The 17,387-nt window shown below is 37.1% G+C and overlaps 1 protein-coding gene across 7 annotated transcripts in view; it reads left to right on the forward strand.

Moving 5' to 3' along the window:
• Positions 1-17,387, forward strand: part of FRY (FRY microtubule binding protein) — a 331,529-nt gene that overhangs the window by 159,262 nt on the left and 154,880 nt on the right. For 6 of the 7 annotated variants that reach the window (XM_032880008.1, XM_032880011.1, XM_032880009.1 and 3 more), the window contains exons 4-11: positions 2,079-2,218; positions 6,202-6,292; positions 6,517-6,596; positions 6,713-6,793; positions 12,336-12,504; positions 15,381-15,473; positions 15,569-15,667; positions 17,283-17,384. In XM_032880008.1, coding sequence (XP_032735899.1) covers positions 2,079-2,218; positions 6,202-6,292; positions 6,517-6,596; positions 6,713-6,793; positions 12,336-12,504; positions 15,381-15,473; positions 15,569-15,667; positions 17,283-17,384 — 855 coding nt within the window. The remainder of the gene's footprint in view (positions 1-2,078; positions 2,219-6,201; positions 6,293-6,516; positions 6,597-6,712; positions 6,794-12,335; positions 12,505-15,380; positions 15,474-15,568; positions 15,668-17,282; positions 17,385-17,387) is intronic. The other variant, XM_032880015.1, reaches the window with a different exon arrangement.

Raw genomic sequence — 17,387 nt, forward strand, 5'->3', positions numbered from 1 at the left:
TCTACCTCACATTTAGGTGTCTTTAATCTAATTTGAGTTTATTTTTGTGTGAGAAAGTATAATGAAGTGGTCTAGTTTCATTCTTTTGTGTATAGCTTTCCGATTTTCCCAACACCAGCACCATTTGTTGAGGAGACTGTCTTTTCCCCATTTTGTATTCCTGCCTCCCTTGTTGTTGATTAATTGACCATATATTGTGGGGTTTATTTCTGAGCTCTCTTTTCTGTTCCCTTGATCTATGTGTCTTTTTTTGTGTCAGTACTGAACTGCTTTGATTACTAGAGCTTTGTAATATATCTTCACACCTGGGATTGTGATAACCTTCAGTTTTGTTCTTCTTTTTCAAGATTGTTTTGGCCATTCAGGGTCTTTGGAGGTTCACAAATTTTAGGGTTATTTATTCTAGTTCTGTTAAAAATACTGTTGGTATTTTGATGAGAATTGCTTTGAATCTGTAGACTGCTTTGGGTAGTATGGATGTTGTAACAATATTATTTCTTCCAATCCATGATTGTTTTCTTCAATTTCTTTTGTCCACATCTTAATAGTTAAAAGAGTTCAGGTCTTTCACCTCCTTGGTTAAAATTATTCCTAGGTATTTTATTCTATTTGGTGCAACTGTAAATGGAATTGTTTTCATAATTTCTCTTTCTGCTACTTTGTTATTAGTGTATAGAAATGCAACTGATTTCTGTGTATTAATTTTGTATCCTGTGACTTTGCTGAATTCATTTATTGCTTCTAATAGTTTTTTGGCAGAGTCTTGAGGGTTTTTTATATGTATCATATCATATCATCTGCAAATAGTGACAGCTTTACTTCTTTCATACCAATTTGGATACCTTTTATTCCTTTTTCTTGTCTGATTGCTGTGGCTAGGACTTGCAGTACTGTGTTGAATAAAAGTGATAACAGTGGACATCCTTGTCTTGTTCCTGATTTTAATGGAAAAGCTCTCAGTTTTTCACCATTGAGTATTATGTTATCTTTAGGTTTTTCATGTATGTCCTTTATTATGTTGAGGTATGTTCCCTCTAAACTTGCTTTACTGAGCATTTTTAACATAAACAATGTTGAATTTTGTCAAATGCTTTTTCTGCATCTACTGAGATGTTTATATGACTTTATATCCTTCATTTGGTTAATGTGATGTATCACATTGATTGGTTTGTAAATAGTGAACCATCCTTGATTGAACCATCCCCAGAACAGAAGCTTTTAATTTTGATGATGTTCAGTATAAAATTGTCATGGAGTTTGCTCTTAGTGTGTTACCTAAGAAACCCTCAGCTAGTCCAAAGTCACAGAGATTTTCTCCTGTGTTTTCTCAAGAAGTTTTATAGTTTTAAGTTTTTATAGTATGATTCTTTAAATTAATTTTTTCACATGGTATGAGATGTCAATTGGGCTTCATTTTCTCATGATAATTAATAAAAGATACAAATCTTTCCAGATAAGGAAATTAAAATAAAAACTCATCTATCAAAGATATGTTTGTTGTTTAAAAAAGAGAGAAGTAGTTTGCCGTTAAGGTGATACACAGGAAATTATTGCTACTAGTTTATGTCTTCAGTCTAATTTGGGGCATACCTCAGATGAGTAGATGAATGATTACTGTCAGAAAACCATACCTTGTATTACCACTTGGTTTGTTTGGGAGCTAGATTTTTTTAATTTTACTTAAGTAACTAATGTAATTGTGTTAATTAATATATTTATTTATACAACAAGCATTTTTTAGAGTTAAGGAGTAAAAAACACTACACTTCTTGGGTAGTGTGGGAAATAATTTCCCTGCAGTCCATGAACAACCTGTATGCAATTAACATCCAATTTCTAGAATGAAAGGAAGTCAACGTAATTAATTTTCTTGAACCACAAAATTATAACATAAGAAACATCTGTCAACGTTAAGAGATTTTTGGGCTCTTGGGAATGTACTAATAAAGATTATTAAAGGAAAGATGGGATAAATAAGAAGATTTTTTGAATATCCTTGAAGTTATTTGTGAAATGAAAAGTTTCTCAGTAATTGGCAGGGCCACCAAAGCCTTTTTATCACCTGTTTTTCTCTGTAGGTCATCAGCTCAATGAGCTCCCTTTCTGAGTACTGCCTGCCTTCCATTCTGCGTACATTATTTGACTGGTATAAAAGGCAAAATGGCATTGAGGATGAATCACATGAATACAGACCAAGAACAAGCAATAAATCAAAAAGGTACATTTCTTTTGTGTAGGAATTATGAGGTTCCTTCCTTCCTTCCTTCCTTCCTTCCAGAAACATAAGTCAAAATGGGATTTATGCATCATCTAAATCTGCCTGTCTGCACATGGATACCTAGCAGGTGTGCAGGGGACAGGGCAGGGGCAGCTGTCTAGCAGTGGGAGTACTAGTCACTGTCACTTGTCACAGGTTGAAAAGATTTACTCAGCCTTATTTTGACATTGGTGGGGCAGGTGTAAAGGGCCCTAGGTTACCCTCTTGTCTGGTTTTTTTCCCGAGCTCTGTCTCCTCCAGTGTATACCTAAAGGAAGAAGGGCTGTTGCAGGCCCTGCGTGATGCTGTCTCGTCCTTGCTAGTAACCTTGAGTGCCCAGGGTGCCTGTGTGGGGAGGAGGTGGGGCGGGACATCAGCAGTAGGCCTGGAGCTGCCACAAATTAACCCTGTGACTTTGGACAACTCACCATCTCTCTATACTTTAGTGTTTTTGCGAGGAAAAACAGGGAAGTCAGGTTGCATCATCTCAAACTTCCCTTGCAGCTGAGAATTTTGTTTATTCTATACTCCCCTTCTCTTATGGATTTGAAAAGTGGAACTTGCTGCTACAGAAACACTTTAGCAACCATAAAATTTAAGATTCATGTACTGTCAAATGAATAGGCATCCCCCAAAAGTTTATGTAAATATAAGTAATTTCATGTTTGAAATATAAGTAAATATAAGAAAGTTTGCTATATTTACCTTTAAAAAATATTTTAAAAACAGACTTCTCTGTATGATTTGATTGTGCATTTTTAAAGAGAAGTAAACTGAAATGAATTATTCAGAAAATCAGACATTAATTACTTCTTGTGAGTGATTTATCTCTTTCATTTCTCTTGACACTTCTAATACATTTTTTAAAATACCCACGTCTCAGTGTCATGGAATGAATTACATTTCATCCACACTTGTAATTTCATTTTATAATATGCTTGAGTTTATGCAAGATTGAGTCCTTTATTTATCATCTTGTTTGGGAGAGAAATTAATAGCTTTTTCATGTTAAATCATTTTTTAGTTGAAGAGAGGGAATTTTTTGTGATGTAATTTACATGTGGCAAAATTCATTCTTTTAAAGTGTGTAGTTCTGTGTTTTTAGTATATTCACAAGGTTGTACAGCCATCACTACTGACTCCGGAACATTTTATCACCCCAAAAAGAAACCTCATTCTAATTAGCAGTCTCTTCTTACAAATATTTTTGATGTATATAATTTTAAAGGTAAAATCTTAATTCTTTTACTCTTCTCCTACCACATTAACCCCCCATGTTGTATTCTGAAAATGATTCAGAATGTGTGATCAGTAAGCTAATTGTATCAGGGGCACCTGGGTGGCTCAGTTGGTTAAGTATCTGACTTTCACTCAGGTTGCGGTCTTAGGGTCCTGGGATCGAGTTCATGTATGGCTTCATGCTCAGCAGGGAAATCTGCTTGTCTTCACTCTGCTGCTCCCCCTGCTTGTGCTCCTTCTCTCTCTCAAATAAATAAATAAATAAATAAAATCTTTAATTAATTAATGGTATCATTTTATTATTCTTCCCATATTACATGTTAGTTTATAAACAGATAATAAACTTTTCTTGGGAGTGAGGACTGGAACCATTTTAGTGAGTTGAATTGAGTTTTTGTTTTGTCAGAATGTGGTTACTAAAACTGGATTATTTATTAACTAATTTCTTTATGGATTGGAAAATAACATTTTAAAAGTCACGTTACTGATTGTTTTGAGGAGATCGGAGTAATTGCCAAGATCAAATACGGCATCAGGACAGAGAAATTCAACTTAGCAGCATTTAATTAACATTTGGGAGTACAAATAAGAATGTTTGGGAGAAAGCCAAAAGAATAAGTGTGTCTAGAGCATGATGTAGGTAATAATGCAAGTTTCTGTTACTAGAAGAAAAGAAAAGAGGAACTTTAGAGGAAGCATAAGCAACTGAAAACACTCAAATGTGACAGATGTGTACTAGGGTTACGATTTCTAAGATTAGTACAACATCAACATTTTGACTGCCAAATAAATTTGTCAAATGCTGCTGGCTCCTGGCAGTTAGACTTCAAACCAGCAATAAAGTCGAATTCATTATTGGAAAAGTATAGGTCTTATTTTTATATGAAAGCATAAATCGACTTATTAAAAAGAATCGGGGGTTTAAAGTTTTTCTCCCTGCCAAGAACTGCTTTCTCAAGGTCCTCTGGCCCCTTTAAAAGGCTCTTGTTGGCCATCCAACACAACAAGTTTCTGTCTACTGCCGTTGGCCATCTTTGAAAGCTCTCCTTCCTTTCAGTCTTCAAACTTCTTAATTACTTATTCCATGATATAATCTCTAGGTCAGACTTGTGAATGTTCTCTTTTCTCAGTACATTTCCATGTGTTTTCTGCTCCTCCAGCTGGCAGAAGCTCTTAACGGTTCTAGTGGGTCTTGAAAGACTTCAGATAGATGATTTGGGCCAGTGCTCTTCCTCTTGGCAGGATGAGTCACAGTGATCCTGAATGAATGAGTTCCTACCCTGTCCATACATTTCTTCTTGAGAGTTACAGTTACAGCCTCCCTTGTTAACGTATTCTGTCATCCACCAGCCTTCATTTGACTTGCTCAAGGTTACAGAGCTTCTCCAGAAGTTCTTTTCTAGATCTTAAATATCACCTTCCTTTCTTCTCATTCCCATTGACTTGAGGGGAAAAACATTCGATATTTAAAATGTTCTTGATTTATTTTAAACACACCTGCCTGACAAGCCCAAATCCGGTCATCCTTTCTCATGGCTTTTCCTTACTATGCAAGCATTGAGAAGTTCCGTGTTCAAGAGACTATGTTAAATACAGTAAATGCTTTATCTTGTTTAATACTCAAGCAGACCTTTCTGTAATTACTATTATTATTCCCATTTTGTAAATGCAGTGATTACTGGTAGATAGAAGAGGCATCATTTTAATCCAGGACTGTTGCACACCAAAGCCAAAGCTCTTAGCCACAGTTCTGTGCTAGGGTCTCGGCAATCATATCATTTGTCTTTCTTGGTTCAATTCCAAATTAGCCCTCAATAAATATGTTAGGTAAGCAGAAACTGGGGGTTGGGCTGGGGGTGGACGGACATTTCTGTCCTTCTGACAGTGCTAATTCTGCTCCTTAACCTTTGAGTGAGTTCAAATGATTCCACTTTGCCTCTTCCTACCTCTTCTTCCACCTGTTTTATGACCATTCTCTCTCCTACTGCCCCCTCACTTCTTCATTCATAAATCTCAAGTGACAGACGGTCAAGAGGAAAGAGGCATGGAAACCAAAAAAGAAAAGTGATTTCTAACCTTTCTCCACCCTCTGTAGTCCTGCTGTAGCTGATAATCACATTTTGTCCTTACTGTTTCCTACATTGTGTAGCTTCTTTCACAGGAACTTCTCAATATCCACCTCCAGTATGGCAGCCCTGCCCTGGGTCTCTCTCGGTTCTACAGATGATAAAATTCCAGAAAGTCACCTTAGAAAAGTCCATGGAATGACACCTGGGTGGCTCAGTCAGTTAAGTGTCTGCCTTCAGGTCAGATCATGATCCCAGGGTCCTGGGGTAGAATCCTTCTTCAGCCCACTCTCCCTCTGCCCCTCCCCTTGCTTGTGCTCTCTCTCTCACCCTCTCTCTCTCAAATAAAATCTTTATAAAAATAAATAAAGAAAGGTCCATTGAATCCATTGAGATTCACAAGTAGCTACTCAAGCTGACATGGTTGAAAAGTTGAAATTTGAAGTAAAAATTCTGGTCCAATGTGAGTTCCCTACCCCTCACTGATAATAAGAAGCGTTAGCCTATATTTACCACTGTAATCTCATAATAGCAGAATTGGTTTGCAGTCCATTGGGAATGCGCCTTGATGTCTGGTGAATTGTATCATTTCCTGAATATCTTCAATGACACTGAATGTGAATATTTTAAATTTTACAGTGATGAACAACAACGAGATTATTTAATGGAAAGACGGGACCTCGCCATTGATTTTATTTTTTCTTTAGTATTAATAGAAGTTTTGAAACAGGTAGGTCAGGAATTTAATGTTCCTTTTAGACAAGATTTATCTAAAAACTACTTATGTTTTTAAAATCTAAGTTTTAAATTGTTGGTGAATTTCAGATACTGGGTCATGTGAATTATGCTTATTGATTGCTAGAAGCCATATAGTTTCCAGAAGTACTGTTACTGATTTGATCTTTAATATTCCCTTCCAAGTTTAGAGCTATCTTTTTTTTTTTTTCTTTTCAGATTCCACTTCATCCTGTAATAGACAGTCTAATACATGATGTTATTAACTTGGCTTTCAAGCACTTTAAGTACAAAGAAGGGTAAAGTAATTTCTCTCCTTAGATTTTTGAAGAAGTTGGGTACTTAAATCTAAAACAAGTGTGCTCTTTTTAGATGACGGGGGAACCCCTTACTTGTCTCATCATATCTTATTTAGGTACCTTGGTCCTAACACTGGCAATATGCACATTGTGGCCGACCTGTATGCGGAAGTCATCGGCGTGTTGGCACAAGCTAAGTAAGTGAACGTCAGTCCTTTACCATAAGAACCTGAGTGCCTCTTCCACCTCAGTCCAGCCCCACTCTCAGGAAAGGGCTGTGTGTGAGCTCACAGAGAGCTAGGCTTCCTTTTGCGATGGCGCCATGTCTCTGAAACTGACTAAAAGCTCCCTCAAGGCAAGTACCAAGTCTGTTTTCAGTCGTTTTCTCTAGCATCTGTTTTATCTGGCAGTTGGGTCAGGACCTACCTGGAGTCCATGAGTTTCAGACTACTGCATCAAAGAAGGAAGTGGACTAACCCAATTACTTTTTCTCTCTGCCCTAATATTCCAAAGACATTTACCAGTTTTAGAAGTTTTGTTTTATATATTCCATGAGTGAGTAGTTACGATATATATCATCTGTGAATGGGAAAATTCCATTCTAGAATGTCCCTCTACTATAGACCTTACTTAATTCAGCTGAGCTAAAAATGTCCCAGACTCTGTCATGGAAACAAGTCAGGGGAAAATTCTCATTGCTAAATTTATCTGGCCCCATAACACTACTTAGCAGGCTAGAACAAAGTGGTGTTAGACTATTAGCAATAAAATACTTCTCCAAAAATGATGTCACACCTTATTCACCCATCTTCATCTTACTCAACCCTGAGGCGAATCAAGCAAAATCCTGGATGCCGAGATTAGGCAAAATGAGCCAGAGACAAAATATGAATCCAGGCCAGGAGGTGAGCTTAGAACAACAGTGATACCCTGATGCTTGTGAAATGCAATCCTCAGAAAGAGATTTTTATCAACAAGAGATGGAATTTCCTAACTTAATAGCATGGAAATACCCAGTTTATCCAAAAACAAAATTTTATAAAAAGTACTTACTTAGCAACCTTACCTAGCGAAAACAGAGACAAGAGCCCAGGAAACATACCCCCCAAATTCTTCAGTGTGACTTATTTAACCCGGTTTATCTAGTCATCTCAACTATATATTTTTTCTAACATGTAAAACATCAGTGTTAAGTGGGAGAGAGGTAGGGACACTGATGCCAGTGAGAAATATCAAGGTCAAAGATTAGCAGCAATAGAGATAAAGAAAAAGTAGCCATAGCCTATGTAAGAACTAAACTACAGAGTTATCTGGGCCATTTTGCATGAGATTATGTTGACTTTTTTTGCAGTCCATCGTCATAATTGTGGTTCGTGAGCCATCAAGGAAGAAAAAGCCCAATACATCCTTTTCTATTGCAACTGAATATAAAGTATTGGTATTTTGAAGGGAGCAGCTTCAATTACCTAGCAAGTTGATTCACATGTATCAAACCCATTCCTAGAAAAGATCGTAACAATAAGTTATTGATATGTATTTGGCTCATTTGTGTTAAACCCTGAAAATCTCAGCTTATTCCTGTATAATTCCTTCTGCAATTATCCCAGCCCAAGTCTCTTATACCATCATTTGGAAAATTTGATTTGCTAAAAATGGCTTTTTGTGTTTTTCTTAGTTGTGAACTATTCGTGACAACATCGGTTACTGTAGATGAGCTTCCTTAGCAGTAGTGATGTTGATTGTGAATGAATTGAGAAACAATGTCATAACTAAGCCACATTCTAAGGTTATAGGAATTTCTATATTAGGTCAGATTTATATGATCCACCAAGCCAGTGTTCTCTTGCCGCCAACCATGGCTTGTTTTAATTTCCATGATGTCAATATTTGTCCTAATTCTTACCCAGCAATAGCTAGGTATGTGAAATGTCTCAATTTGGACAATGCTCCCGTATTTGCCAGTCATAAGAGACCCCCTTGGTCAGTGTCTTCTTATGGTAACTTCAGTAGTGTATAGTAATCACAGTGATAATATTCTCAACCAGTCAATGTATAGGTAACCTTTATTAATAGTACAATCCTGTGTCATAATCCAAATTATCACATTGTTTCCTTTTTGTGAATATGCCAGAAACATTACTTTGTCATTGCCATAGAAAAGTACTGTTTACTTTTTTCTCAGGGGGGAAAAAAGGATGTATGCTTATCTAGTACAGGGTCGTTATCTTTTTTTTTTTTAATAAACTTGAGTAATATAGCCATTCTAATTTTAGACTTTAGATCTAGCTCCCAGTGGTAATGCATATGAAATATTTTCTTCTTTATGACTTTAGTTATTAATGCTTAATTTTAGTCTTTAAGTTTTAGCGAAATCACTATTTTTTACTTACTAATGATAATGCACTTAATTCCTGTCATAAAGGGAAAAAATTTTTGCTATTTAGTGATTATCACCCAAAGTGTTGACTTTCTGAAAGTCAGTTAAGTTACAGTTTGAATTTTTTAGGTTAAGTTTTTTTGGTTAAAATCTAATATATTTATTTAAATAGTGATAATGACCTCTAAGATTCATAGATTTCAAAATTACTTTCTCTTTATACAATATAATCATAATGTATATATTCTTAAACTCTCACTTTTATAATATGTATGAATCATTTTAAAGCAGTTTATTTTTTATATGGATGTTCTAGTATTTCAAAGACTGAGTAATCATTGAGTTACTATATTTACTAAAGGCACAGTCATTAAAAACGAATTAATTTTTCCCTAAAATTACTTTACAGAAAAATAGATTTTAAGTGCAAATAGATTTTGGGATACTTTTAATGCTAAAATAGTATGTTTATGTTATCTGGGACTTTTAAAAGTAAAAGATAGCCATATTTATTCTTCACTGAAAAATAGACTGTCAGCCACCCACTCCTGAGACTGTTGACCTAGTAAGTTATACAAGTAACCTGCCCTCTCCTACCGCTCCTTGTTTTAGTCCTGGATTAGGGATAGAAAACAAACTTTCCCAAGTATCATATGGTCTTTAAGACAGTATAATTCTAACCTATAAGATTACTTTTTCCTTTCAGGCTTTCACATTTCAAAATTAACATCCTTGGTAAGTTTTTTTAGTGTTTGGGAATAATTTGAATAAAAATACAATTTTTAAAAATCTAGTTGACAATTAATAAATTTATATAATCTCGATTAAAAATGTTCCTTCCATTGCTTTGCATGCCATTTCTGCCTCCCACCCTTTATTATCACTGCCTAAAGACTCAGCCTTTACCCCAGCTCAAATCCCCAGAAATCTCTACTAATTTTCCAGCTGGAAAGAGCCCTTTCATTCTCCTATGCCCTGGAGCCTCTTTAAGTGTGTTAGTCTCATAAAGGCAATGTGAAATACGAGAAAGTGATTTGGCCTGACCATTCCACCTCCCGGAACGATCAGTGAGATTCCAGCAAAGGGTCAGGCAGTGGCAAACACACCTCACAAAAAATAATAACAACAACAATTATTATTATAAATAATATTTAATAATTTAAATAAATACTAGTCATAATTGGTTTAATGAATAAACAATGTAAATAAATAATATTTAATAGTTATTACTCTTATTAATATTTTAAAGTTATTATTGTTATTATTATTCACATCGCTTTATCTTCCCAATCAAACTGTATACATTGTTCTTAGGACAGTGACTGTACTTCATAGTTCATGACAAGGTAAGGCAGCTGGAGTACGGTAGAAATCCCTGGAACTTGTGTCAGAAGACCTGCATTTGAGTCTTCTTTGTCATGTTGATCTGTTTCCTTATTTGTAAAATGGAAATGTGTTCACTGCCTGATGCAGTGGATTGTTGTGAAGGCAAAAATGTAAAAGAATATAATGTGCATAAAATATAAATCGTCTTACAAATATACCTTATCATGATCCCATGTCCAGACCAGTGTTTCATAAACTTTAGACAGCAAAATCACCTCTAGGGCTTGTTAAACAAGAGTCCTGGGAATCAGCCCCAGTGTTTCTTACTCAGTGGGTGTGGGGTGGGCCAATAATGAGTGTTTTTCCTAAGTTCCCAGGCAATGCTGCTGCTGCTGCTGATCTGGGGGCCGTGCTTGGAGAACCACTGGTCCAGACATGACAGCACAGAGATTAAGTGTAGGGACTCTAGAGCCAGACGCTTGGCTTGAAATTCTGGCTGTCACTTACCAGCTGTGCGACTTGAGCACATGAAGAAGTCTCAGCCTCAAGTTCCTGTTCTGTAAAAAGGGTTTAATAATAGTACTCTGCTCAAGTTGTGAGGATTGAATGATCATGAAGATGAACTGTAGGGTTGTCTGAACTTTGCTTGGCATACTGTATGTGCTGGATGTCTCCCTATAGCTGTCATGGTCACTGTCTTCAACATCAGATTATTTTCTACTCTATAAGGAGGAGGAAAGAAAGATGACATTGGCATTTGTATTTTCTGTTTTCTGCTCCATTGCCTTCTTAAAAACCTCTTTTATTGGGAAATATGTGTAGCAAACATGAAGAAAAGTCTGTAAATTGGCTTAGGAAAAAAGCAGTTCTAACAAATTATTACCAAACGAGCCCCACATAACTTTCTGCACCCAAGCCAGGAGCAAGAAAATGGCCAGCTGTTGCCAAGTCTCTAACACCAACTTGCCCATCATGGCCATCTCTACTGCCTTCTGGTGAAACAGTACCTTCATGTTTACTGCCTATTTTATTTGACCTCGAGTTTCTACCTTGAGCTGTCAAGAGTTTTCTCAACCTTCCAGGATTCTGTTAGTTGGCCTTTAACTTTTATAATCATAATAACCCTCTTTAATCATGCCTTGCTCCTAATTGACCTTTTCACATATGTGGAATCCAGGCTGACTGTCTCAGGAAGCAAAACACAATGAGTTTTAGAATGCTTTCCTTTTTCTTTTAACTAGACACTTCAGAAATAGTTAGGATAGCTTTTACGTATATGTTCCTCTACCTTGGGTACTTTGCAGATCTGCTACTATTTTCCAACCTCTTAGGGTCTATTCTTTTTTATAATCTTATATGATAATGTTGTAATTAATATTATTAATTGTTACTATTTTACTGTTGATACAGACGCCTCAAGCTCCTTGCAGACTGTGTCTCTTTAGTTGTAACATCCCATGCGTGGAGAAAATGCTTATTCAATCTTTTAGATTCGATTTGAATTTTTTCATTATTAGATTCTCCTCAACCTAAAAATATTTTTTACAATGATCATTAACCAAAAAGCATGAAAGAAACAACAATAGAAAACTCTGGAAATGGATTAGGACTATTTCTTGGCATGATTTGCTGTCATTGTCACAAAGAGCAGGCCTGTGCTATTGCTCAGATGCTTACAATTAGACATACTTCAGGTCCTTGGGGTTGGCAGGTATGCTGGAAATTCCCCAGCCTGAGGAAATGGAGCTTTTTGTTGTGCTCAATTTAAGAGCGAGGCCATTTTGAGAGGGTCTGAATAACCCTGGGTCTTCTCCCTGACTGAAGGAAACATTGAGCATCTTATAGACTAAGAGAAGGAGAGGTTTGTACTCTTTGCCCAATCCCACATAGTAGATCCTTACAAAATGACAGCCATGTTCTTCAACTAATTCAAAGGACTCCTATCACTGTGCCCTCTCACTCCTAGACACTGGAGGCCTCCATTATGGTCACTTTCATACCCATTATTTGATAAACCGCTCTTGTTCTCTTTTTAGATTCCCTGCTGTGAAGAAGAAATTTATGGCAGAACTCAAGGAATTACGACACAAAGAGCAGAGCCCATATATTGTTCAGAGCATTATCAGCTTGATAATGGGGATGAAATTCTTTCGAATTAAGATGTATCCCGTGGAGGACTTTGAGGCTTCTCTTCAGTTTATGCAGGTAGGTAACTTCTTGGGCAGGAAAACCAGGGGGCTATCAGCCTGAACAACTCCCTTCATCAGAACGACTGACTTGGAAAGTGAAAGCCCATTCACTTGACAATGTAAAGAAGTCCTACTTTTTCCTCAGTGCATAACGTGCTTTGTAACCAAATACTAGAGTTGCAGGCAGATGATTTCACTTTAAAACTTTCATATCACCTTTGAAGTAGGGTGTATAGTGGAATGTCTTCTTGGTGGACTTTTTTTCTCTTTTTGACCCATGAGCTACATTTTGATCTATGCACAAAATATTGCTGATTTTTTGCTTTTTATAATTGATAGCATTGAGGTGGCTGCGTTAACATTCATAGATATCCAAACTTTAAATAATGTGGAAAACTTTGTATTCCTACTATAAAAGAGAATCAGTTTTTAAAAAATCAACCAAACTGTATATATGGTTTAGGTGTCAATTATTCAGTGTTTCTCATTACATACTAACAGAAGAGTTGTTGCTAATGTGGATTTTGCAGAACATGAGGCTCTATTAGAATTTATGAAACTTTCTTTAGTACTGCTGGAAACTAGGTTTAGCGAGGGTCTTTATCAGTGTCAAGCTTAGATATAGGGATGAGGCATATAGACTGTACTGCTTCATACCCACTGAAATGGCTATAACCAAAAAGATAACAAGAAGTGTGGGTACAATGTTGAGAAACGTAGGGAATATAGGGAAATTGGAACACTCGTACACTGCTGGCGGGAATATAAAATGGCCCAACAACTTTGGGAAACAGTTTGGCGGCCCCTCAATGGTTAAATCTAGAATTGCTGTGTAATCCTGCAATTCCATGTTTCTAGGGATATATCCAAGAGAAATGACAATATACATTCACACAGAAACTTGAATGCAAATGTTCATAGCAGCATTATTCATAATAACAAAAAAGTGAATACAGCCCAAATGGTCATCAACTGATGACTAGATAAACAAAATGTGGTATATTCATCTAAGGGAATATTATTTGGCCATAAAAAGGAATGAAATACTGATACATGCTACAAAGTACATGTATGTACCTTGAAAATATTATGCTAAATAGAAGAAGTCAGACACAAAAGGCTGCATATTACATAATTCCATTTGGATAGGCAAACCCATAGAGACAGAAAAAAGATTGGTGGTTGTGTAGGGCTTAGAGGAGGGGAATGTGATTAGAGAGGTTGGAAATGACTGCTAAAGACCAGAGAGTTTCTCTGAAGGGTAATGAAAAAGTTCTAAATTTAATTGTGGTGATAAAGGTACATTGTGGGCGCCCTGGGTGGCTCAGTTGGTTAAGCATCTGCCTTCAGCTCAGGTCATGATCCCAGGGTCCTGGGATCGAGCCCCACTTCAGGCTCCCTGCTCAGGAGGTTGTCTGCTTCTCCCTCTCCCTCTTTGGGCCACTCCCTCTGCTTGTGCTCTCTCTTTCTCTCTCACACTCTCTGTCAATAAATAAATAAATAATATTTTTAAAAAATGTACAATTGTGAATATCCTAAAAGCCATTGAATTATACGCTTTAAGTGGGTGAATTACATATCATGTGAACTATATCTCGGTGAAGCTATTTAAAAACAAAAGGAAGAAGAAGAATATATGCCATGTATCAAACTTCTTGGGTTTAAATTCAAACTTCAGCACTTACCAGCGCGTTGACCTTGGGCAAGTCACCCTTAACCCCTCCCCACCTCACTTACCTTTGTGCAGGGCAATAATAATGGCACTAATCTTAGAAGGTGGTTCTGAGGATTCTTGGTACATGGTAAGCACTAAGTAACTGTTAACTATGTTTAGCCCTCTCTCATATGAATAATTCATCTATCTATGTACTTGAATAATGACTTGAAAGAGTATTTGCACACATATATAAAATCACGTAGGAAAAGGACCATAATTCCAGGAAGCATGAAGCTCCGTTCTGCACTGGGGAAACCATCTCAATGACTTATGTTGGCAGTGCCTTTCTTGGACTGTTGTCTTAGTATAGAATCAATAGAGCAGGGATTTTAGTAACTTTTTTTGGCAGTGGTCCCAATGTTGACCGAAATCAAGTATAATAGCTAATATAAATATTTACATGTCATCACAAACATGTGTAGCCTTAGACCCTTCCATGAAAACAATACCTAATAAAGAATTATTACCAAAAAGGCCAGGAAGGAGAAAGGGGCTGGTGGAATTCTCAACAGGTCAGCTTTCCTAATAAATGATTCTCTGGGCCACCAGAAATACCCTTTCATAGATAGTAGTCCACACGCAAAGACTGCCTTGCTTGAGGAACTATTCTAAGGGTTTCTTGCCTGAGGTGGGGGAGGGAAGCATTCCAGACTTGCTTATGAAACTATCTGAATAATAAACACACCTAAAATGTCAGAGCTAAGAAGTAAACAGCTCTGTGCCTGGGGCTGTCACAGGTCCCAAAATAAGTTTAATATCTTCTGCCTCCCTTACCAAGTTTACCTTCTCTGGGGATCTGTGTTTGTTGGTTAATCAAGGACCTAGGGCCCCACGCACAGTAGGTGGTCAACAGAAATTTGTCAGCAGTGTGTCTGAATGAATCAACCAGTAAGTCAGTGGATGAGTATTATTCCTGATTGTAGATGCTTTGTCCTTTCAGCATAGTGGGAGTAGAAGAAGTAGGAGACTGAGAAAAGCAGTTTTGCAAAATGTCATTGAGACCATTTTGAACTGAAGTATAAATGCTAGAACCCAGTGATTTTTCTTTAATGGATAAAGGAATATGCTATGTTATGATTGAATTAAGAGCTGTTTCCTTAAATTTGTTTAAGGACATTTTATGTGCACATTTCATTCTATTCTCCCTCCTTTATGTTTTTTTTCCTACTTCCTAGGAATGTGCACATTATTTCCTCGAGGTCAAAGACAAAGATATCAAGCATGCCTTGGCAGGGCTTTTTGTTGAAATTCTTGTCCCAGTTGCTGCGGTGAGTTAATGTTTTTATTTTTTTTAAGAACTTCAAATTGGATTAGAGAATCACCAATTTTATTAATATAATATTAACATGCATCTCTATTTTAGGCTGTTAAAAATGAAGTAAATGTTCCCTGCCTTAGAAACTTTGTCGAAAGCCTGTATGACACCACGCTGGAACTTTCTTCTCGAAAGAAGCATTCGTTGGTTAGTAACTTGAGAGAATGCAAAACTGCAGAGGCTAAAATCCTTAGGCTGAAATTTATTTGAGAGTCATAAAGTTCCCCCAGATGGGAGCATTACCTGCAGCTCCCCCCCAAAAGAGGGAGCATTTCAAAATTTGGAGCTTGTACTTAACATTGACCATAACTGGATCCCAATAATATGAGGGGATTAGACAGTGTCACCTCAGACAACCCTTCTTGTCCTGAGATTCTGTTGTTTATTTTCAAGACTGGCTTAACTTGATTTTTGTTTAATTTTGAGTATTTTTTCAAATCTAAAAGTCAAAGTTTATAATAATAGTTTACCTTTTTCAATCTCCAGAGGTCTTCACTGGTTCGTTCCTGTCCTGATATTGAAAATCAAAATGGAAGCAGGCAGCAAAGGGAGTTGGGAGAGAGACAGATTCCCGTTGGAAAGATTCTCAGAAGGCTGAGAAAACAGTAGTGGGGAAAGCTTTTGTGTTGAAGAGCAGCAGCACAGAAAAGTCCTCTCAATTACCAGAACCTTTTGCCCTCAGTGGGGGAAAAAAAAAAAAAAAAAAAAAGCTCTGGTTTATGAATGGACACGTGGCATGTGAGCCACAATTGTGATAGTGTGGAGGAAGCAAGTTACTTAGGTAACTGGTTAACTGGCATGATTTACGCCAGTCTTCAAAGTATGAGCGTTGGCACCATTATTTGAGCTAATGTTCAGAGTTGCTTTGCTGGCAGTGCTGACGGATGTCCTCACTGTCTACTTCAATGGTAGCATAATTCAAAGTCCGTTTAAAAGCAAGTGAATAAAAAAATGAAGTTAATGGTCCATAAAGGACTAAATCTCTTTGTGGCAATTGTTTTTTTTTTGGGGGGAATTCACCTTAATGGGTGAGCCAGTTCTATTTTTGTTTAAATTTTCCCTAGCCTTAATTCTTTGGGCACCATCCAGGTGTATGTCTGGTTCAGCAGAATGGTGATGGGGGCTGCATATATATTTTTTGGTGGCCGCTCATTAGCTTGTCTATCTTCTCCAGTTGCTGTGGGAGACCAGCCCAGTTAGGCAGTAAAAGCACAGTAGCACCTCTGTTTATTCACACATAAGCAAATTCCTCCTGTGGTTAAATTTGTCTTGGTGGAGTTTACCAATGCAATAACATTTCTTTTAGGAATCTTCCTTAATTACAGGAAGATTGCATGCAAAAGAAAATAATATACACCTACCTCTCAGACAAGGACGAGCCAGGAGATGTTTATGAGCAAAAACCCCAATAACATTTTTAAAATCAGTGTGCCTTCCTGCTTTCTCTCTGATGATTGAGAGTGATCTAAAATAATGAGTTTGTTTTTAAAATTCGTAAGTGAAGACTAAATCAGTAAATCAAATTTCCATTTACTATACATGAAACTTATTATACACTTTAAAATTCTAGATAATTCCACCCCCATCGTTGTCAGAAGGCGTTTGTGAAATACCTGCCTCTGCATGGCCCCCTCTGAGCCTTGTGTTACAAAGCGTCCTGTTTATTCTGGCCCACAGAGAGAGGTAGCGATTCCAGAGAACGTGTGTTACCTGGTTTGTTGAAATAGAAATCAGCTCGTGACCTCACCTTCTTTCTCCTCAGGCCTTGTACCCCCTGGTGACCTGCCTTCTCTGCGTTAGTCAGAAGCAGCTGTTCCTGAACAGGTGGCACGTCTTCCTCAACAACTGCTTATCCAACCTTAAAGTT

The sequence above is a fragment of the Lontra canadensis genome, unplaced genomic scaffold, assembly GCF_010015895.1.
Source record: "Lontra canadensis isolate GAN:19392208 unplaced genomic scaffold, GSC_riverotter_1.0 scaffold67, whole genome shotgun sequence".
Classification (NCBI taxonomy): Eukaryota; Metazoa; Chordata; class Mammalia; order Carnivora; family Mustelidae; genus Lontra; species Lontra canadensis.